This window comes from Lactuca virosa, chromosome 1, assembly GCF_052849685.1.
Source record: "Lactuca virosa cultivar CGN04683 chromosome 1, Lactuca_virosa_CGN04683_v6, whole genome shotgun sequence".
Taxonomy (NCBI): Eukaryota; Viridiplantae; Streptophyta; class Magnoliopsida; order Asterales; family Asteraceae; genus Lactuca; species Lactuca virosa.
Window position 1 is genome coordinate 34,699,164 of NC_136426.1, and position 22,832 is coordinate 34,721,995.

The 22,832-nt window shown below is 34.6% G+C and overlaps 1 protein-coding gene across 2 annotated transcripts; it reads left to right on the plus strand.

The window, feature by feature from the left end:
- Nucleotides 1-11,774: 11,774 nt before the first annotated feature.
- LOC145168231 (NAC domain-containing protein 54-like) lies at nucleotides 11,775-13,568 on the plus strand. 2 transcript variants are annotated; one of them, XM_079087215.1, is made up of 4 exons: nucleotides 11,775-11,892; nucleotides 12,312-12,492; nucleotides 12,563-13,048; nucleotides 13,145-13,568. In XM_079087215.1, the coding sequence occupies exons 2-4, from the start codon at nucleotides 12,333-12,335 to the stop codon at nucleotides 13,336-13,338; spliced, it is 840 nt and encodes a 279-aa protein (XP_078943341.1). In that variant the 5' UTR covers nucleotides 11,775-11,892; nucleotides 12,312-12,332; the 3' UTR covers nucleotides 13,339-13,568. The 2 variants fall into 2 exon arrangements, with proteins under 2 accessions (XP_078943341.1, XP_078943351.1); XM_079087225.1 differs by having other exon boundaries at nucleotides 13,132-13,287.
- Nucleotides 13,569-22,832: the final 9,264 nt, after the last annotated feature.

Sequence of the window (22,832 nt, forward strand, 5' to 3'; positions counted from 1 at the left end):
GAAGCGCTGAAACTCGTTATTGTAGCCACCTTTGGATAAGCTTAGTACCTAGTGTTACTCTTCCCAAATTCTCGGCCACGCTATATATATATATATATATATATATATATATATATATATATATATATATATATATATATATACATAATAAGTATACCATATAAATACAACATGAACGACAAAACGAACGACCACGAGAAGGCCCCACGACAAGAGTTAGATGAGACACAATTCATTAACACGCTGATAGATTTTCAGCTAGCACCTAGTCTATAATCATTAATTCTTAAGTGAGCGAGAGAGATATGTATAGATCTATACGGGATTGAAACTCCCACCTATGGTTGCTAGCTATAACCCGACGACAAGTCAAAGCAGGCATAACTTTCTAAACACAGTGACGTCCGATGAAGCGTCGCGGTATTTTCGGGATCAACATTCATAACTCTATTATAGGAACTCATCGTATCTTTTTCAAACTAAAACTAGCTATCATAAACTACTATTAGGAATTAACTAAGTAGTGATAGCACACACAAACTCGAGGAAGCGAGTTTAGGTCAACCAACATCCAATTATCTTAGACTCCCAATAGGAACCTGCCTATGGAAGTATTGATAGTACTCACAAACTCAAAGAAGCGAGATTAGGATAAACAAAACAACTAAAGTACCCACACACGTTTTATAACAATAAAACCTGTGGACTCACCAACATTATGTTGACCTCTCAAAACACATGTATTCTCAGGAGAATGAACCCATCTGAAGGAGGAGATAACCACGGTCCTGCAGCTCGGAACTTATGTGCTTTACTTTTGTACTTTGCTTTTGTAACCTTCCTGTACCATGTGTATTATTCAACGCAGATCTTGGCCTGAAATCCCAACATCCTAACTTTGCACAGCCTGGCGCTTTTGCCGCCAGCTAGGGGTATGACACACACACACACATACACACTTCATAATTGGTTTTTTAGCATACATTTTTGATTAACCTCGATTTGGGGTTAACTTTTTGGTCCTGTTAAAATTTTGGTATCTATAAGGAAAGCGTTTGTAACTAGTGATGATCATTACAGACCAAATATCAAAATCGAATCGGGGCCCAAATTCGAATGGATTCCTCCTATATGGTGAAGTACTCGGTTCCGCATTTTAGCCAACTTCATGATTTGTTACCATATAGTTCTGATCCTGGTTTTTTCTTGAAAAATATTGAACTTGAACCATGAGATTAATTGACACCTTAGATTTCTTGAGCTCCTAATCAAATCAATTCCCAACTTATAGGATTCTTCAAAAAAAATGGCTCTCATCTTTTTCCTCTTACCAAAATTGGTACATACTAACCCTATAAACCTTCAAAAAAATTGTCCCGTTGTTGCTTCTTCAAAAGGGTACACCATCAACTTGCTCATAAAGTGGAACCTCCATATACGTGACTCAAATAAGTTTGGTCCTAAGTGGTCATAGTGCCAATTTTTCGGTCCTAAAACCGATATCGAACTAGTACCGAACTTGTACGTACAGATCGGTATTCGGTTGTAGCTCTACACTCCTAATAATTTTGTCATCTCGGTTAGATACCCGATTCGGTACATGTGTTGGACCAATCTCACCCACATTTATTACCTTATTTGACCAAAACAAGAAATCTCAACTCAAGACATAAGAGAGGTGAGAATGGAACCCTCCCACATGTGATTTCATATATTCGCCACATTAGATTTTCTCTTTACTCTCACTTTCAACCCTTTTAGCTTATACATTTAAATAAATTTGAAAATAAAATAAAATAAAACAAAAATTAAAAAGAACGTTATATTTTTTAAAAACACACGTGTTATCCGAAGAGAGTATGTAGGCAATCTCAATGTGATCAACAAGATATGATCGAAGTTGGTGGTGGGTTTTTGTGGAACTCAATTCCTCTAGCATATCTTCATTTATTTCTACCTCGGTGGCGAGATCGATGTCTTGAACCGAACATATAACAATATCTACATCTTTTAGTATCACATTATGTAATAAATGCAATCGTACATTATATATCTATTTTTTGTCATTATGTATTAACCGTGAAAGGAGTCGAAAAATGCCCCCTAACAATTTTTTAGGCCGCCAAAAACCCGTTTTTATGTCCTTTTTATTGTTGCTTCTTGTGACACCTTAAAGTATATTTTTTTGTCATTAGTTGGATGTGAAAATGATTTCACAAATAAAAGTTACTTCTTTTAACTTTCAACATTCAATTTCTAGTTATCAGTTTTTAACTTACAAATACTTTTGTGGAACATCCCGTACATAATGTCATTACGGAACCAAAACTACGGTCGTATTTGAGACGGAGCGTTTGGGAGCTTCTAGTGTTTGACAAAACGCACCGTTTTGAACAAAAGTCTTATTTGGTACTAAAAACTTTTAGCGTTTAGTTTAAACAAAACACTCCAAATCTAAAAGTTATCCACGTAGCTTTTAAGAAAACACTATCAACTTACCGCTACCAGCTAGTTTTGCCAAACACATCCTACATTACATAACTAATCTTTTTTGTTCACTTCAACATTGATCAAAAGAATGGTTTTCTAAAACCTCTATATAACCTTTGTATTACTAATCACAGTCCAATCATAAATATTTTTTAATTATAAAATGCAACTTTAGTTTAAATTAATAAACAAAATCTCTAAAATATTCCTTATAAAATATGATTGAAAAAATTTGTGAACCACACTTGACTCCACTAATATCTCTCATTACTAACGAGTATATAACATAAAGGGAATATGACTTATCAGGATAATTATCTTTTTTGCTTTATTCACATCTTGGTAACCTTTTTTTCGTATACATCTAAATAACAACTTATTCGAACTGTTCACATATGATCATTATAATCGGTTGTAGCAAGTTACAATCGGTCATAATGGTCATATGCGAACACTTCCAACAAGTTCGTTACCTAGATATGTAAGGAAAAAAATTACCCAAATATGAACAAAAGGAAAAGGATAATTACCCTGATAATTCAATTTCCTTTCTTTTTTATATTACCTTTAAATTTTGATTTGGTATAAAATTGATAAATATTTTTAAAATCATCATTTTGGTAAATATCTGTCACACCCCCAAACCGGAACGGCGGAAACGTTCGGATGTGGAGGACGTTATATGTAGTATCACAACAATTGCATCATAGTAATCAAAGTAAACACAACCATTACATTGAATATATATATATATATATATATATATATATATATATATATATATACACATCTGTTTGGTTCATATTTATATACATCAAAAGTAGAAAAATTTAAAGACGTGACTCTATGCGCTCTGTCTTCTCAAAAGTCTGCGGGGTACCTGTCTACTGATTTCTTGAGAATACAAGCGGTTTTGAAAGAGTATCAGCATTAAGCTGGTGAGTTCATAAGCATGTTTTTGTAATGAAAACCTGTTAATAAATCAATGAAAATGTTTGTATGTTTCCAAGAAAATCCAATATTTTCTAACATGTGTGTTTTTGTTACAGTATCCCATAATGTATTAGTTCATATGCCTGGTTACCACTAGATGTGTTGTATATTGTTGTTTTGAATGAAAAACCCTTTTACATGAAAACCATGGCTATCAACAGTATATATAGTAAGTTAGGAAAAACTCTGGAATCCTCCAGTATGTATAGTAGTTTTATTACTTTAAAATAAAACTAATTGAAGTTATTACCATTCATACATTAATCATATTATTTAGTACCAAATTTATGAGTTGTTATAACCATACTTGACCATTGAATTGCCTGAACGACGTTCTTCAGGTGTCGGAATCGAAATGACTTTGTCACCCAGGCCTGCCGGCCTAACTGTAGCTAACAGTTGTGGTGCGGGATTGTCAATACCGTATAGATCTATACATAAACTCACGTTCTCCTTCAAGGAGACTCTGGTTATAATCTCAGGACTTTTGTTATTACTTAAGTAAGTACGCGAAGAATGTTCACTCATAAAATGCTATACTAACGACTAAGTGTAGAACAAAATGAATTCATTGAATTTAAATGACTGTTTTTATGACTCATAAACTATACCTTATATAACTTATATGATTGTTCGCTGTTAGGTGCATTTCATGTACCCATTTTGTAGCTTTATTTCATAAAAGTACATTGCATATAGGCTTAAACTCATGCATTTTGCATGTTTTTCGGGATTTTTCATGAGGCAATTTCATTCACATATTTTTGTGATATTTTAGGGACTTTTGGAGGTAGGATATTGTTGGAGGAGGTAAATAAAAGTTGCGGACAAAATTTCAGGACTTGCGGAGCACCGAGGAGCAAGATATCAAAGAAATGAAGATTTTGGCTTTACAGAGATTTACACGGCCGTGTAAATGCAAGCCTTGCGTTTACACGGGCCGTGTAAACGTAGATTTCTGCACAGTATATTTTTGCGTTTACGCGGGCCGTGTAAATGACAGTGTTAATTTACGCGGGCCGTGTAAACGTAAATGCGGGTTTTAAAGCAGTTTTTCAATATTTTTAAGGGGGGGAACCAATTTCTTTAAGAGGGGGTCGACTTTTGGGCAGAGAGAAGGCGATTTTCAGAGCTTTTGGAAGTAGATTAACACTTGGGAACATTTGATTTCATTTTGTAAGAATTTTAGTTTCATTTTCTAGATTTGTGATCTTGTTCTAGCCATGATTGGCTAGAACCCTAGTTTCTCCAACTTCATGTATTGACTTTTTAGTTGTGATTTCAATCATATGACTTGATGTTTTCTTTCAATTTTCTATCTAGTGAATTTGATTTTGTCTCAATCGAATGTTTGATTCTAATTGTGATTCTTACTGGCCATTTGAATTAGGGTTAGATCATTCAAGTTATCTAATTGCAAAATCCGTAATTGTTTTGTAAATTGGACTAGGTAACAAGCACTAAACTGATTTCTATTGAATGAATTTAGTGTAAATCTTATTCACACATTCTTATGCTCCCGAGCTTATGAGGAGTATTGAGTGTTGTTGGGAACATTCACATAAAGTTTAATGCAATCTTTCAACCTAATTCTAAGAGTTTGTTTAGATTAGATTGGTAAGGTTAGGATTAATCAAAGAGCTTGTTTTGGTTAATTATTATGGTGAATGAGAAGTGTTAGAGCTTGTTAACACTTTCAAGTACCAACTTAGATAGAATTAAATAAATATCTTGTCATCCATGGAATCACATTGCTAATTTGTCTTGCATAAAGTTGGAGTACTTACAAATCTTGAACTTATTTCACTTAATCAATCATTTACTTATTGCTTTATTCTATAGTTTAAATCATTGCTTATAAATTCCCCCCATTCTGTGACCATTTTTGTACCTTACGCAAAAAGGTATAAACACTTGTCCCGTGTCTCTGTGGATCGACCCTACTTACCTTGTACTACGTTTTTAGTGCATAGTAGTAGTGTTTAAGGAGTCATTTGTACCCCTTTATTTGTTGGGTTTGACACGCCTAACAAATTGGCGCCGTTGCCGGGGACACGGTGTTACTAATTGTTTATGCCAAGCATTTTGTGAGCAGGTGCTTTAAAAAAAAAAGAAAAAAAAGTCAGGTAGAAGATAAGTTTTCAATTGAAGGAAGTGGCGAGAAGGTTAATGTGTTGTAAAGGCCCACCTACTTAGAACAAAGCACATTCAGGGGCCAAGTCGAGCCAACGACTTAAAACAAGGGCAGCTAACCGGGAGGCAACCCGGAGTTTTTTTTTCTTTCTTTTAAAACTTTTTAGTCTTTGGTAAATTTCAATTTTTTTTAATGTCCCAAATGGTTTTAAACTTATTTTTTATGCCTAGAAAATGAATCTCCGGCTCCAAAAATACTTCACGGATAGCTTGGGGAGGATGAAGAGGAGGTTCACACCACAATTGTGAGGCACCAAGAAAGATTTGGTAAATTCTTTCCATATCTTTAATCGTTCATATTTTACTTAAAATTCAATTGGTGTGCATTTGTGAATGTTTTAGTCCCATTCCCAAATCACCTACCATCCTCCACCATCTGACTCTTAATAGGCCGACTATGCCTCTCTCCAAGCATCGAGGACGATGCTATATTTTAAGCTTGGGGAGGGCATCCATCCATGCATAAATCCCGTTGCATGTAGGTTGCATGTAGTTTTGTACATATTGCATTAATTTTCATTTCATTTTCTTTTTCATTTTTTTTTTCTGCATGGAAAATTTTTCAAAAACCAAAAAGATTTTCTTTCTATTCTAATTTTTATTATTTTCTTTGCATTTTGTTTGCATCTAAATTTTTGCATTGCATTCATTGCATATTTGTGAAAAAAAAACGATCCAATCCCAAGCAACCGAATCTTTTCAAAACAGTTGAGCTGGTAAATGAGTCATGTGCCTTGAAATTGGCTTGCTCTTTTTATTGAAAAAAATCTAAAAGCAAGTTAATCACACACGAACACACCTCCCGAAGCTACTTGTGCAAAACAGAAAGTGAGAACCTTGTCAACATTGGAGCATAACAGCAGGTATGAGTTAATTCTTTGGGACATATGACCGGTCTTATGAGTAGTAATGCTCAATTGAACTTAAAATGCCAAATTCAAAAGTTCATAAAAAGAATACAAAATCTCAATGTTCCGAGCCTTCCAGCGCTCTAAAAAGTCATTTCTACTCATTCCCTTTTATATACCGTGCTTGGGGACATAGCTTCCAACTATACCTACGGGTCTTTGCATGTTGACCTTTAGTCCCCCGAAAAATGTCTAGAAGTCCCTCACGGTAATAGACCGAGAGATGTCCCACAATAGAAAAGTCAAGGACGAAAATATAAAGAAATAGGCCTAGCAAATAAATTAATAAGAGTGTTAAATGTTATCTTATTTATATGAAAAAATAAAAAAATAAAAAAAAAATTAAAAAAATATATTATTAAGTTAATCTGTGACCTTTGGGACTCGAACAAGTAAACTCTGAGGGGTGTTTTACACCTAATCGCCTAAAGCTAAATTGTTTGGGACTGATTGAGTTGAAAATCCGCTACACGGGTTCCATAGAAAGTCATGAACTTAATAACCAAATAAAGCTAATCTGTGGCCTTTGAGGTTCGGGCAAGTAAACCCGAGTGATCCTTTTAAATCTAGCACACTAAGGTCATTTGATCTGGATGTGTTGGTTGGAAGCCCGTTACACGGATTTCAAAGAAAGCCATGAGCTTTATTTGTAAAAAAAATGTAATTAAGAAGTTTGTATATAATTGTGTTTATAGTTTAATTGAATATTGTGTTTAGGAAAAATACTTGGCTGTCAAAAGATTCCCTTGGACTTGGATTTGAACTTATGACATTGGACTGAATGTTAATTACTTTGACTGGTGTAAGTGGTTTGAAGTTTGTAACCAATCTGGATAAATATTAGGGAATTTTTAGAAAAGATTTTTCAGAAAAAGATTGTTGTTGATCAACAAATAGCTGGAATCGGGCATTGTTATATTTTATGAAACAAAGATGGTTGAGCATGTTTTGTCACATATAATTTCACGAGAGTAAGACCATAATTTGTTCCAAGAATTGACTTGATGATATTGAAAGGGAATTAGTGTTGTGATCTTTGATTCTGTTGAGTTGTATTAGGGAGTGGCCAAAGTCTTATTTCTATTATCATATAATATTTTGAGACTAAAGCCAAGTTGACTCAAGGCATGACAGGTACATTCTCAACTATGGTACAAAACAGGGTTAATTGGGTTGGATATATTTTTTCATGTTTGTTTTGATTTCTTGCATCAAGTTTCAAAAAAAAAAGTTTAACTTTGATTTTCTTTTCTTCTCTTTTATTTTATTTTCTCCGGTTTAAATTTTCTTGTTCTTTCTTGAGGACAAGAAAGGTTTAAGCTTGGGGAGATTTGTTAGGTGCATTTCATGTACCCATTTTGTAGCTTTATTTCATAAAAGTACATTGCATATAGGCTTAAACTCATGCATTTTGCATGTCTTTCGGGATTTTTCATGAGGCAATTTCATTCACATACTTTTGTGATATTTTAGGGACTTTTGGAGGTAGGATATTGTTGGGGGAGGTAAATAAAAGTTGCGGACAAAATTTCAGGACTTGCGGAGCACCGAGGAGCAAGATATCAAAGAAATGAAGATTTTGGCTTTACAGAGATTTACACGGCCGTGTAAATGCAAGCCTTGCGTTTACACGAGCCGTGTAAACGTAGATTTCTGCACAGTATATTTTTGCGTTTACGCGGGCCGTGTAAATGACAGTGTTAATTTACGCGGGCCGTGTAAACGTAAATGCGGGTTTTAAAGCAGTTTTTCAATATTTTTAAGGGGGGGAACCAATTTCTTTAAGAGGGGGTCGACTTTTGGGCAGAGAGAAGGCGATTTTCAGAGCTTTTGGAAGTAGATTAACACTTGGGAACATTTGATTTCATTTTGTAAGAATTTTAGTTTCATTTTCTAGATTTGTGATCTTGTTCTAGCCATGATTGGCTAGAACCCTAGTTTCTCCAACTTCATGTATTGACTTCTTAGTTGTGATTTCAATCATATGACTTGATGTTTTCGTTCAATTTTCTATCTAGTGAATTTGATTTTGTCTCAATCGAATGTTTGATTCTAATTGTGATTCTTACTGGCCATTTGAATTAGGGTTAGATCATTCAAGTTATCTAATTGCAAAATCCGTAATTGTTTTGTAAATTGGACTAGGTAACAAGCACTAAACTGATTTCTATTGAATGAATTTAGTGTAAATCTTATTCACACATTCTTATGCTCCCGAGCTTATGAGGAGTATTGAGTGTTGTTGGGAACATTCACATAAAGTTTAATGCAATCTTTCAACCTAATTCTAAGAGTTTGTTTAGATTAGATTGGTAAGGTTAGGATTAATCAAAGAGCTTGTTTTGGTTAATTATTATGGTGAATGAGAAGTGTTAGAGCTTGTTAACACTTTCAAGTACCAACTTAGATAGAATTAAATAAATATCTTGTCATCCATGGAATCACATTGCTAATTTGTCTTGCATAAAGTTGGAGTACTTACAAATCTTGAACTTATTTCACTTAATCAATCATTTACTTATTGCTTTATTCTATAGTTTAAATCATTGCTTATAAATTCCCCCCATTCTGTGACCATTTTTGTACCTTACGCAAAAAGGTATAAACACTTGTCCCGTGTCTCTGTGGATCGACCCTACTTACCTTGTACTACGTTTTTAATGCATAGTAGTAGTGTTTAAGGAGTCATTTGTACCCCTTTATTTGTTGGGTTTGACACGCCTAACATTCGCATTGAATCTATGTTTCGTGCATTGATAAGATAATTGTTGCATAAACTATACCTATATAGCTTATATGATTGTTCGCATTGAATCTATGTTTTACACTGAAAACTCTAGAATTATGTTGAAAACTTCCCTTATGCTCAGCATTTTACAAAAGGGATGAATATCTAACTGTTTTATAAAATGTAAAAATCTTTGGTTTGAATCAATCGCATGAGTGTTAATCCTATTTATATAAGTCACAATATTTATTTATGTCTTGCTTGTATCCTCCCCGTGAAAACGTTAAAAACATTAAAAGTGTAGGGGTATGAACTTACCGTTAGTTGCGTGAAAGTGTCGGACAACGAAACTGGAAATGAAGACCCTCGGGTTGATGTACGCGGCACTTAACGGGATCCTAATAATAGTTAAATACATATATGCATTCTATTAGCGAAACAATTAATTATAGTGTTGGAAAAACACTTGCTTTTGGTTTAGGAATGTTACCGGGACTCGATTGAATCGGAGAAAGCGGGTTTTCAGCTAAGTTCACTACTTAGGGTGGGTTTGCGGCCGTGAACTGTTCTCGGCCGTGAACAGCCCTTGAATGGTTTACGGTCGTGATCAGTGTTCTTGAAGAAAATATGAAGGTTTGAAGGGTTCACTGCCGTGAACTGATTTCGGTCTTTGAAAATTTGAAGATTTGAAGATTTGAAGGGTTTGCAGCCGTGAACTCAAGAACAACAATACTGGATTCGATGAAAAACGCGTTTTAGATGCTCCACAACAACACCCAAAGGTGATTCTTGGTGATTTTCGGAAGAAAATAGGGTATTTTTGTGTTTACGGTTGAGAGGATAGAGAGAGAATGGGGGAGTTTTCTGCCAGAAAAGTGTAAATGAGGGGTAGGAGCACATATTAATAGGTCGGATGTATGGTCGGTGGTGGGGTCCACCAACCGTGAACAGGTGTACGGCGTGATCGGGTTCACGACCGTGAACACCAGTCAGACCGATTTTCGTTGATTTTCGAAGTAACTCGGTTTTCGCACGATTTTGGTTCCGAATCATAAAAGAAAATTCAATTATATAACTTAAATGATTTTCCAAACCATAGGAATTTGACGGAACTAAATAAAAAAAATCGAAATTTATTTAATGAAATCGAGCTAACGTTAACGGAAAAAGGTTCGGGTTGTCACAATATCTTTTTAAAACAAACTACTTTGGTATTAAAAAACAAACTCGAGATTTGACCGGGAAAAAAACATATCGTCATTTTACAAAATTTTATTGTTTAAGATATTAAATATAAAAATTAAAATTTACTAGACTAAAAGTATCAAAAATAAAGACCAATAATATGAAAAAGAACACTATCTTCAATGAAGTTTTCTTCATGTATTAAAATCTACATCGATCGCATTGTTTTTGTCTTATATATATATATATATATATATATGTGATAATTACGCTATCAAAAACGACTCCCAACATGTCGTGACCAATTTAAAGGCTCATAAATGGTTCATAATTACTACCAATTTGGAAAGAAATTAGGCTAATTAGCTTTTCGATTACCTTAACTGAATCTATTAATATTGCAAATATTATCATCGATTACCTTAATAAAAATAAAAATTGATTAATTAGGCTAATTAGCTTTTCGTTTTGTTCACATTTTAGTACTTTTTTTTAATACACGTCTAAGTAACAAACTTATTGGAAGTGTTAAAAAAAATCACCTAACTATATAAAAAAAAACGAAAAGATAATTACCCTGATAAATCATATTCCTAGCAACATAAATTAGCAACATAATCCTAGCAAACAAAGAAGTTTTCGTATATTTAGAACAATTCAAAATAAAAAAGTTTTGCGTTTTTAGCAAAACCCAAGTATTACGTGTTTTTTGTTCACAAAGTTTATTTATTTTTTTATTTACTAAAACATTCTACCATTATTTAATATGAGATTCTTTTGTTAAACTATATGTTATTCAATTCATCGAAAACATGCGATATCCTTTCTCTTTTGGTTTCTAAATCAAACTCGTTCCGATTTAACAAACACATTATGGTTTAGAGTTAAAACAAATTCATTTTTAGTTAACTTTTATTTTACAAACATATTTTGAAACTAAAAAAACTTAGGTTTATAAATGAAAAAGATAATTCAAATTTGTTCCTGATGTACGGAATAATAATAAAAATTTGGAGAAGAGAAGCTTCCTCGAAACACGCATTTAACGCTAACCCAGTCGTCACTGGGTGTAACGTGAGCCTTCGATAATAACACTACGCCCTCTCCATACATTATACAATCAAACGAATGAAAAGGTGACACGTAGGGAAACAATCGATCATCGGCAAGAGGCACACAAATCCACTACTGTTTACTCCGTTAACTATGCTTCCATGTTAAGTGTCAAGTGTTAACCACTGTTAGATATTTTTCCTATAAATACCCCCACATTCTCTTCGTCGTCGTTCGCTCTCTTAAGCAAAAGAAAACACACAGTAAACGGTCTGTGTGAGAGAGAGAGAGAGAGAGAGAGAGAGTCTACCGCCGATCGCCGGTGACTCTTCTTACTTACAGGTATTTCTTGATCTTCGTTGGAAAATTCTTAAACTATTATCTATCAAGTGGTCGGTGTATTTTCATCCGAATTTGCGTAATCCGAGTTTCATTCTGGGTTTGTTTCAATTCGAATGCTGATACACCTTGAAATTTTTATCAAGTTTATATGTATTTCGAGTCGTGTTATTGTTTGATGTTTGCGATTCTGTGTGTACAACAGAATTTCGTTGAGTTGAGTGACTGTATACTGAATTGCTGATTTGGGTGTTGTTTGAATGGAGTGACTGTATTACTACCAATTTGGAAAGAAAGTAGTTTGATCGTTTTCAGCATAAAGTTTTTGTTTCTATTTCCGGTTGCTGATTGAATTTGAGAAAAAAGATTTTTTCTTGCTGTTCTTCGCTTTCTGATTTTTTATGGTTAAACTGATAATTCAGGTGAAGATTTATTAATCTGCAATGTCTCCTCCATCATCAAGTCCTCATGAAATTGAAAATGTATACTGGACAGATGAAGGCATCTGTATGTCATTGTTAGATTTCAAAAACGGAAAATCTCTACCCTCGAATGTAGAATCTGAAGTAAATCCTTACAAGTATCGTCCCCAAGATCTACCTGGTTAGTAATCAAGATTTGAATTCGAGGTTCTTGATCTTGTTCTAATCGTCATTGAATCAAAATCTTGCAGGTGACCTGTGGTACTTTTGTTCAGTTGTGAAAACTGAATCAGAGTTCGGATTCTGGGTAGAAACAGGGGAGCCATGCGAGATATTCTCTAATTCCGCCATTTGTGGTTTCAGAACTACCTTCAGGTTTTACGAAGGGAAGACCCCACATGAACGAAAGACTGATTGGGTGATGCAAGAGTACAAAATCAATGTGAACGATCATAAAGCACTAAGCAGAATATTTTTTGCAGTTGAAAACTCGTCGGATATGGAATGTATTTTGACTGGAGACTTTTTTGAGTTGAACGATCTTGTTGATGCTCCAGGTTCATGTTCTTCGAGTTCTGCAAATTCAAGTTGTTTGACCATGACATCAGATGAATACTTTGACTCAATCGCGTTGTTACAACAACTAGATGATGACGAAAACATGAAAGATTCAAGTATCAAATTCAATCTTTCTGCAACTATAAACTCAAAGCTAGTCATATGCCCCACCACTACAGGTATATAAATATAATATATGCTCGTTTTTCTGTAAAAATCCCTTTTCTTGAATCTTGATTCTATCAACCTGTGCTTACTGTAGTATTTGTTAATAGTGTCTGTTAAAAGCGAGACATGCGAAGCAAAAGAGGAGGATATGAACAAAAGTACTTCAATTGGTGTTATAAACACAAGTACAGAATCTTCTAGTAGTAGTTCTGAAGGTATGTTTGAAGAGGACAAGAAGGAGAGTGTTAGTAAGAAGAAAAGACGCAAAATGATGAAGTACTTTTGTTTTTTGGCATTTTGAGCTTTGAGGGGTTGTTAGGAGGTCGAGTAAATTAATGTTTTATTCTTTAAAACAAGACACCATGACATGAGGGATGGAGGATTTGATACTGATGTTAAGAAGAGGAGAGGAGGGTAGCATGATTTACATGCGTTGTAAGATAAATTGTAAATAATGTTTCGTGTTAGAGAATAGAGATTGTAATGACAATTTATCTTATATAATATAGCACTTATATGCTTTAATTAATATATTCGAATTCAACCACAATTTATCCATCGTTTTCACTTTTCACTTTTCATACATTTGACTTAAGCTTGCTTACAACTCTTAAACTCTATTCATTTTGTTTACTTCTAGTTACAATATCGTCTAATAAATGACTTAGACCTTGCTATTTATTGTTTTCTTATATAGATTTCCACGATTTAACGGCATATGTTACTTACCCTTTTAGCTTGTACATTATATACTAAAGAGTTGTCCTCTCTTTTTGGGTCGATGGTTTAAGTTTCGTGATGAACATATATCGTATTAGGTGTTAGTTTAAAAGTAGATAAAATTTGCTCTTATTACATTTTAACCTTTAAACTGCCATAGTTATGTATAAAGTCTATATACTTTAAAAACTCAACATTTTGTTTACTTATGTTTTTACTCCAACCCTTTTTTTGTTTCTTACATGCCATTATATTTTGAATTATTATTATTTTTTTTTCACTTTTTGGCCATTGGTCACTACTCACTATGATTATGTTTTGGTTTGACAAACATACAAGTTTTCCGCAGTTTGTATTTAGCCACAACACTTGCATCTCAATATGCATTTAGCCCCAACATTTTTTTCCATTTACCATTATTTTTTACCGGTCATCAATAGGTATTTTAAAAAGTAATTGTTTAAAATGAAAAATGAAGAGGCATTGAAGGCAATAGTCGAACTTGCGACTTCTACTTGAAAGGCGAGACATTTAACCGATGAGAAAAAACTATTTTTGTTACGGCATAAAAACCTATTAAGTGGTGTCATGTCATCATAATTCTAATCAAGAGGTTATCTATTACTGTAATAAGTATATTTATCAAATGGGCTAATAAAAAATATTTTAAAGTGCATGTTGTAATAAGAAAATATGAAAATACAAAGTTATGATAAAATGAAAAAAGAAAGTATAATACGATGAATTAACAAATTTGATTGATTTAGAGATTAACATGTGTTATTGTTTATTAGTTGTTTCGATTTTGAGACTTACACCAGGTGTTTTTACTTCGTTTCAAAAAAAAATAATATTAGATACACAAACACCGTGATCCAAAAAAATAATAAATAAATAAATAATAAATAATAAATAAAATAAAATGACTTGCTAACTAACACATCCCACCCTTCAACACCTCTTCCTTTTTCATTTAAAGATATGAGTATGTTTTAACATACCTACCGTTGACCCGTCAAGCATTATAAATGAAGAAAAAAAATCCAAAATTAATGGTAAATGGGGATAAAAATATTGGGGTTAAATACAAATCGAGAAAAATTTATACGTCAACCAAATCGACATGTTATCATAATATGTTGATGATCGGCCATTGCCCAAAAATGAAATGTTTCCAAAATATAATGTCATATAAGGAGCAAATTTTTTCCTCATAAATAATGATTTTTGTGGTATTAACCCTTAAATTAAACGTAGAACTACTGTAGAAGTATATAAATTCGTGTATAGTGGCTTTATTGAAATTCATATATAAATACGAGTTTTCGTGTGGCACAGGTAGAACCGTGGTGTCTTCATCTCGTGTCAAATGTTATACAAATTAATTATGTTCTATAATTTGTGTTCGTGTTTGATCTTAAGATACGTTTTAAAATTCATGTTGTGTTCATGTATTGCAAATTCGTTTCATGTAAAATTCATGTTTGAGATAATTTGTTGATTAGCTCCTAAAACTTTTTTCATAAGTTTTCCAAATATACATTTATATTACCAATCTTGTAAAAAAATTATAATTTTTTTATATGTTTTATAAAACTTAGTTTTTTAGTTTTTACTAATTTTACAACATTTTTAACCAGTTTTTTTACAACTAGTTTTGAAGTTATTTACAACTTTTTTTTATAAACATCATTTTACAACTTTTTCCTAATGTCCTCTTATATGTTCAGTATTTTACAACTATACATTAAGATTTTTTTATTTTTTTTTCATTTTTACATTAGTGTTTTTATATATTCGTTTTCACGTTAGGAAAAAAGTTGTCAAAACGTAGTTTTAAAGGAGATGTCAAAACAATAAATTTATAAAAAATAAATAAATAAGGGGATCATCTATGACAACTTTCATTGTTGGTCTTAATTTACAAAAATATAAAATGTATGAACTGGTGCTTTATAGACATTTGAAGTAGTTTACTAGCCAAATATTTTAACTATGTATCAAGATGCTTTTTAATGTTATTTTACAATTATAGTCTAACTTATCATCTAGTTTAACAAATTTTATTACATTTGTCAATTAGTTTTTTAACAGAAAATAACATTGTAGCACAATAAAGTTTAACTTAATCCCGGATTGGTAGGCCACTAAAATGTTATTTTACCTGTAAAATAGGGAAATATCCAATATCTTCCCAGTTTTACCGGTTACCCATAGTCTATGTGACTTCTTGATTTTTTTTTTGAACTAAAATTAAAACGTAGATTATACTATAATTAAAACCCTAAATTAAAACAAAGCTCCCAAAGAGTGAAGACTACGTCTTCTTCCCAACCCCAATAATCGATTTTCTTCTAAATTGGAAGCGGTCAACCTCCATTTCCTCCACCACACAACTCTCTTTGTCGCATCCATACCTCGTCGACGCCTTCCTCGCCATCGCCACTAAATCCCGTTGGAAACAACTTTAAAAATCCATCCACCCACCCCGGTCTGTATCTTCATCTTTTACTCCCTCCACTGAATCTTTGAGTCTCACTCTTCCTTCTTCGTGTTTTTCGTTTTCACTCAAAGCAACATATAAACATGTGGTCTCTGGTGGTTGCGATTTGTGGTGAACATGGCCTGATTCTTAGAATTTGATTTTTGCAGATGCGTGTGGATTTTCCCACTTCTCCCTATTGTTGTGTTTTATTATTACATGTGTTGTGTTCGTTGATGTGATGATGGAGGTTGAAGATGGTGACGATAGATATCGAGTGTGGTGTTGCAATTAAGGGTCACTAATGAATAGATCAAGGAATGAAGATGGTGATGGTGGTCTATGCAATGGAGGATGAAGGTTGTTATAAAGGGATAAGGTATACATGGGTATGGTGGTGGTGTTGGGTGTCAATTAGTGCTAAGAAAAAAACGATTGTTTATGAGGAATGTGTCGTGTTTGGTAAGTGTTGGGTGTTGCGGTTGTTTGTGTCAACGCTTGGATTCACAAACCCATTAACATTTTTGGATTCAACTCATGGTGATAAACTCGAGTCGACATAGAAAACCATATCGGAATGAATATGAACAGGATGGAAAAGATAGTTAGGTTTCAGGTGTGACCTCGAGTCTACACAAATTTCAGTTTGTGATGTTACGTCTACAGGGTTGGTATTTATGGTCGATCCGAATGCGGTTCTAATAACGTTTTCTGGAAAATTTTGGAATTTTCCTCCGAATTTGGAAGTTTTATCGTGTTATTTGCGCATTGGTGGTATGTGTTCAACTTCATTTAAGGTATTGGATCTTGTTTTGGTTATTTAGGAGAATGTTTTGCCAACGGTTGAGGTTTGTCATTTTGCTAGATCCACCGGTACTTCACGTTTTGGGTAAAGTTGTAATGAAGAAGGAATGCAGTAGATCTAGGGTTGGTTATGTGCTCCCTAGAGCGTATGTATTATGGTAGTTTGTCAAATATTTTCATGAGGGATGCATGTGGACTGAGTAAGATAACCTCAGAACATTTGGTCCGAATTTATGGCATGGTTCTTGTTTGATTTATTACTTTCGAATTGGAACAAGCGCTCAACTATTTATATATTCTTTGGTTACGTATGACCATGTATTCATCTGATTTTTCATCGGTAGCAACTTGGGCCGTGGAAGGATTGTGAGTTGTAGAATTGTATGACATGTGTCGTGTTTAGTAAGTGTTGAGAGGGATGTTGTATGGGTTCTTGCAAGTCGGTGGAATGATGGTTGAGTACCTTTAGGCCCTTGTGGTGCTGATCATGAGTCTTCATGGCAATGATGGAATGATAGCAAGATCGGTGTTGTACCGTGAGTGTATTATTCTAGTGGTTAGATGGTGTCACGATGTATTGTGTGATGGGTTTTGAGCATAACAACAATTTCTATGTGTGCATGCAACCCTAATGCTTTGGATCTAGGTTTCTCTAATTGAACTTGCAAACTTGAACACAAAAAGGAGAAACCCTAGGAAGTAATTACAAATTTTGAAATCCACATAAAACTAGGGTTAGGTTACATACCTTGATTGCTATATTATAATAACAATGATTCCCTTGTAGATCTTGAAGCTTGAGAACTTAGTGTCACAAGTGTAACACATCTAATGGCTCAGAAACACACAATGCAAGAGAATGATATGAGAGAGGAGGAGATCAAAATTTCGGTTTCTGCTTCTTCTTTTTGAGTGGCCGAAATTCTTAGGGTTTAGGAACCTTTATATAGTGCACCAAAGATGCTATGGATAACCCTAATTTCAAATATGGTAATTATCCACCTTTTTTGATTATCCATATATGATAAGATATTCTAGAAATTCTAGAATAATCTTACATAAACCATGAAATTTAGTCCACCACCTTCCCTAGGAAGGTTCCGGACTCTTTTGCTCAACTATTGAACAATTACACTTTTAGTCCCTACACTTTTAATTAATTCCTTTAATCCCAAAATTAATTCCAAATTAATCTAGTTGCAAGTGTGAAGGCGACCCAAAAGGACCATGTCACTATCAATTCAAGTACATACAAATTATAGTTATGGGCTTAGACACATAATCCAACAGTTTCCCACTTGGATAAGTCTAATAACTATAGTTGTAAGTATGACTTCAAAAACTAATAAGCAATCGTAGCTCTCAAAGCTTTTGTCGAACTCTGACCTAGTCAGTTGCATGTCCTAAGATAGGAGATCATATAATCCTCCGTTCTACAAGATATCATGTGGACAAATGACATGGAACATTATCATTCTCATTGTCCAACAGTTTGTTTCCCGATTTCCGATTTGTAATGACGAAGAACTTAATTGAACACATCAATTCAGTCCTGACAGGTCCCAACATATAAGTCAACACCAAATCATCGAGGGGCCCAAGATATCGCTTTTCCCCCTTGGGGACAAAGGAACAGATAAACTTTGACACATATGCTTGTACTATTTACTCATCAAATCATGCACAACAATACATTTTATAACACCAAGTTACTGATGCATCTACGCATTATCAATGCACAACTAACTTGTAAACAACAACTCATATATCTTGGTTTAAAGATTATACGATATTATCGTCTCAGAATTACTCGTGATAAATTACATGAAGTAATTCACTGAGTGTGGGTTTAATCCAATACTTAAATCCCCATTTCAAAAGTACTCAGGAATGTCGCAGCAAACCATTGCTATGTCTAAACACTTAGACAATCTACAACCGAATTCATTACAGTCTTAATTCACTACTTACTTCCAAAGTATGATCGACTGTGGATATTTGAATAATTTAATTATTCGGGAAGTAAAACATGCAAAATGAAACACAATGATAAACAATTGACAAAAGATAGTAAACAATACTCATAAATAAATCTCCATTATTTAATCATCAAATGTCAATTACATTTATTTGTTACAAGTTTCTAAATATCTATCTAATCACTAAAACTAATATCACCCTTCAGGTTGATGCTCCTCGCATGCTGAACATGTTTGACCCTACTCAGACCCTTTGTGAGGGGATCTGCTGGATTCTCTTCAGATGATACCCTCTTTACGACGAGGTGTCCTTCTTCTACTCGATGTCTGGTAAAGTGGTATTTTATGTCGATATGTCTAGATCTCCCATGATCTCTTGGTTCCTTGGTCAAGGCAACCACTCCTTCATTATCGCAGAAAATATCAATCGGCTCCTTAATGGCTGGCACGACTCCAAGGTCTTCAATGAAGTTCTTCAACCATATAGCCTCCTTTGACGCTTCGCTCACAGCTATATAGTCTGATTCACATGTAGAATTAGCTACGGTCTCCTGGTTGGAACGTTTCCAAGTCACAACTCCTCCATTAAGGCAATACCCGGTAACTCTCAAGTCATCACTGCAACCAATCACAAGGACCAAGTCCTTAGTCCTTCGCAGATACATAAGAATGTTCTTTACGGCTATCCAATGAGCTTTACCCGGATTTCCCTGATATCAACTAACCATGCTCAAAGCAAAAGCGATGTCAGGGCGAGTACATGTCATAGCATACATGATCGATCCAACGGCGGAAGCATATGGAACTCGACTCATTTTTCTATCTCTGCATCAGTACTAGTACTGAGTCTTACTCAGCTTGGTATTACTCTAGATAGGCAACTCTCCTTTCTTTGAATTTTCCATGCTAAAACGCTTTAACACCTTATCCAAATACGTGCTTTGACTAAGTCCAATTAGTCTTCTACTCTTACTTCTCAAAATCCTTATTCCCAGAATATAAGTAGCCTCTCCCAAATCCTTCATAACGAAAAACTTTCCAAACCATGACTTAACTTCCTACAAGGTTGGAATGTTGTTTCCTATAAGTAGTATGTCATCAACATACAATACCAGGAAGGTGACTATACTCCCACTAGCTTTGACATATACACAAGATTCATCCTCACTCCTAGAGAAGCCAAACTCTTTAACCTTCTCGTCAAAGCAAATATTCCATCTGCGAGAAGCTTGTTTCAATCCATAGATTGATTTCTCAAGCTTACACACTCTATTGGGGTATTTAGCATCCACAAAACCTTCTGGCTGACTTATGTAAACATCCTCAGCCAACTTTCCATTAAGGAAAACGGTTTTGACATCCATTTGCCAGATTTCATAATCATGAAACTCAACTATGGCTAACATAACCCTAATAGATTTAATCTTAGCCACTGGTGAGAAGGTCTCATCATAGTCAACCCCTGGGGTTTAAGTGAAGCCCTTTGCAACCAGTCGTGCATTAAAGGTGTGTACCTTTCCATCCATGTCGGTCTTCTTCTTGAAGTTCCATTTGCACCCAAGTATCTTACGACCTGGTACATTGTCAACCAAGTTCCAAACTTGATTGTCATACATGGACTTGATCTCGCTGTTTATTGCCTCTTTCCATCTAGCAGAATTGGGGCTTGTCATGGCTTCCTTGCAGTTAGAAGGCTCATCCAAATTTATCAGTGTATTATCACTGATAAACGTATCACCATCGGTAGTTATATGAAACCCATAAAACTTTGGTGTCATTCCAACTCTATTGGAACGTCTAAGAGGTAACGACTCGCCAATTGGTTCAACAAAAATTTCTTCCTCGGGTTGAGCGCTAGTGTTAGAGGTTCCTTCATCGTTTGACTCTTGAATTTCTTCAAGATCAATTGTACTCCCACTGTCCTCTTTGCATATGAGCTCTCTCTCGCGAAAGACTCCCCTTCGTGCTACAAAGACCATGTTCTCACTTGGTCTGTAGAACAAGTATCCAAAGGACTTTTATGGGTAGCCGATGAAAATACATCGCTCACTTCGAGGTTCAAGCTTGTCGTGAGTCTCTCGTATAAGGAAAGATTCACAACCCCAAACCTTGATATGTGCCAACGAGGGAACCTTCCCTATCCATATTTCGTGAGGTGTTTGGCAACCTTCTTTGTTGGGACTAGATTAAGAATATGGGCGGCAGTCTTTAAGGCATACCCCCATAATGAGATTGGAAGTGAAGCCCGACTCATCATGGAACGAACCATGTCCAACAAGGTTCGATTACGCCTCTCAGCCACACCATTAAGTTGTGGTGTCATAGAAGGTGTCAGTTGTGAAACAATTCTACATTCCTTGATGTAGTCGTGGAACTTGATACTAAGATACTCACCGCCTATATCAGATCTGAGCATCTTGATCTTCCTGCCTAATTGATTCTTGACTTCATGTTTCAACTCCTTGAACTTTTCAAAGGTTTCTGACTTATGCTTGATTAAGTAGATATATCCATATCTGTTATAATCGTCGATAAAAGTCACATAAAATCGATTTGCATCCCTTGTGGTGGATCTTAAGGGCCCACACACATCCGTGTATATGAGATCCAACAACCCTTCACCTCTTTCACAAGAACCAGTGAAAGGTGATTTAGTCATCTTTCCAAGCAAACAAGATTCGCATGTATCATCTGACCTTAAGTCAAATGATTCCAACATTCCATCCTTTTGGAGTTGGGCAATGCGTTTCATGTTGACATGTCCAAGACGAAAATGCTAAAAGCATGCTTTCTCTAAACCATTAGACGAATCAATTTGCAACACACTATTTCCTAAATTGTCTACAATCATCACAGTTTCATACACACCATCACAAAGTAATGCTTCAAAATAAAATACATCGTTATAATAAGCATGAATAGAACCATTCTCATTATTAAAATAATATCTAAAACCCAGTGTTGCAGAAATCGGCCTTGGCGGCCGATTAATCGGCGATTAATCGTTTGGCGGCCTTGAACCGATTACGATTAGGGTGCTTGGCGGAAATTGGTCAAAAGCGGTCAAAGTCGGGTTTGGCGGTCCTCGGCGGTCATGGCGGGAATTTTTTATAAAAATCAAAAAATTTTAATTTTCAAATATCACACCAAAATTTTAAATTTTAAAATTTTTAAGCTTTCAACTTTTAAAATATTATAATAAAATTTTCAAAATTTTAAATTTTTAAATTTTCAAATACTTAGTTTTTTAGGGAATATTAATTTTTTAAATGATTTTATTAATAATCAAGGGTCCCCGATTAATCTGCGATTAATCCCAGCCTAGTACGATTAATTGCGTATCGTCGGTTGACCACCGAGCTACCGCCGAACGATTTTTACAACCTTGCTAAAACCTTGTCTATATAAACCATGAAATGAAATAATATTTCTTGTCATTTATGACGAGTAGCAACAATTATTTAAATCTAAACATAACACACTACTAAGCACTAAAGAATAAAAACCAATCTTGGTAACAGACGACGATCTCCTATTGCCCATAATCAGGTTCATTTTCCCATGTTCCACATCTTCACTTCTTTTCAGTCCCTACAAGTCAGAGAAAATGTGAAAACCATACCGTGTATCAAGAACCCAAGAATTCGATTGTGATGGGTTTTTAGATAGAATAGTGTTAATACCTGCCGATGTTGGCTTAACCTTGCCATCATTTATATCTTGCAAGTACTTGGGGCAACTTCGTTTCCAATGCCCCTTGTCATGGCAGTAGAAGCAAGTAGCCTCTTTGGGGTCAGAGGCGGGAGGATC

Coding starts and splice junctions, on each gene's coding strand:
- LOC145168231 (XM_079087215.1), top strand. CDS start 12,333: ATGTCTCCTCCATCATCAAGTCCTCATGAAATTGAAAATGTATACTGG. Junction 12,493..12,562: donor TCGTCCCCAAGATCTACCTG/GTTAGTAATCAA, acceptor AAAATCTTGCAG/GTGACCTGTGGTACTTTTGT. Junction 13,049..13,144: donor CATATGCCCCACCACTACAG/GTATATAAATAT, acceptor ATTTGTTAATAG/TGTCTGTTAAAAGCGAGACA.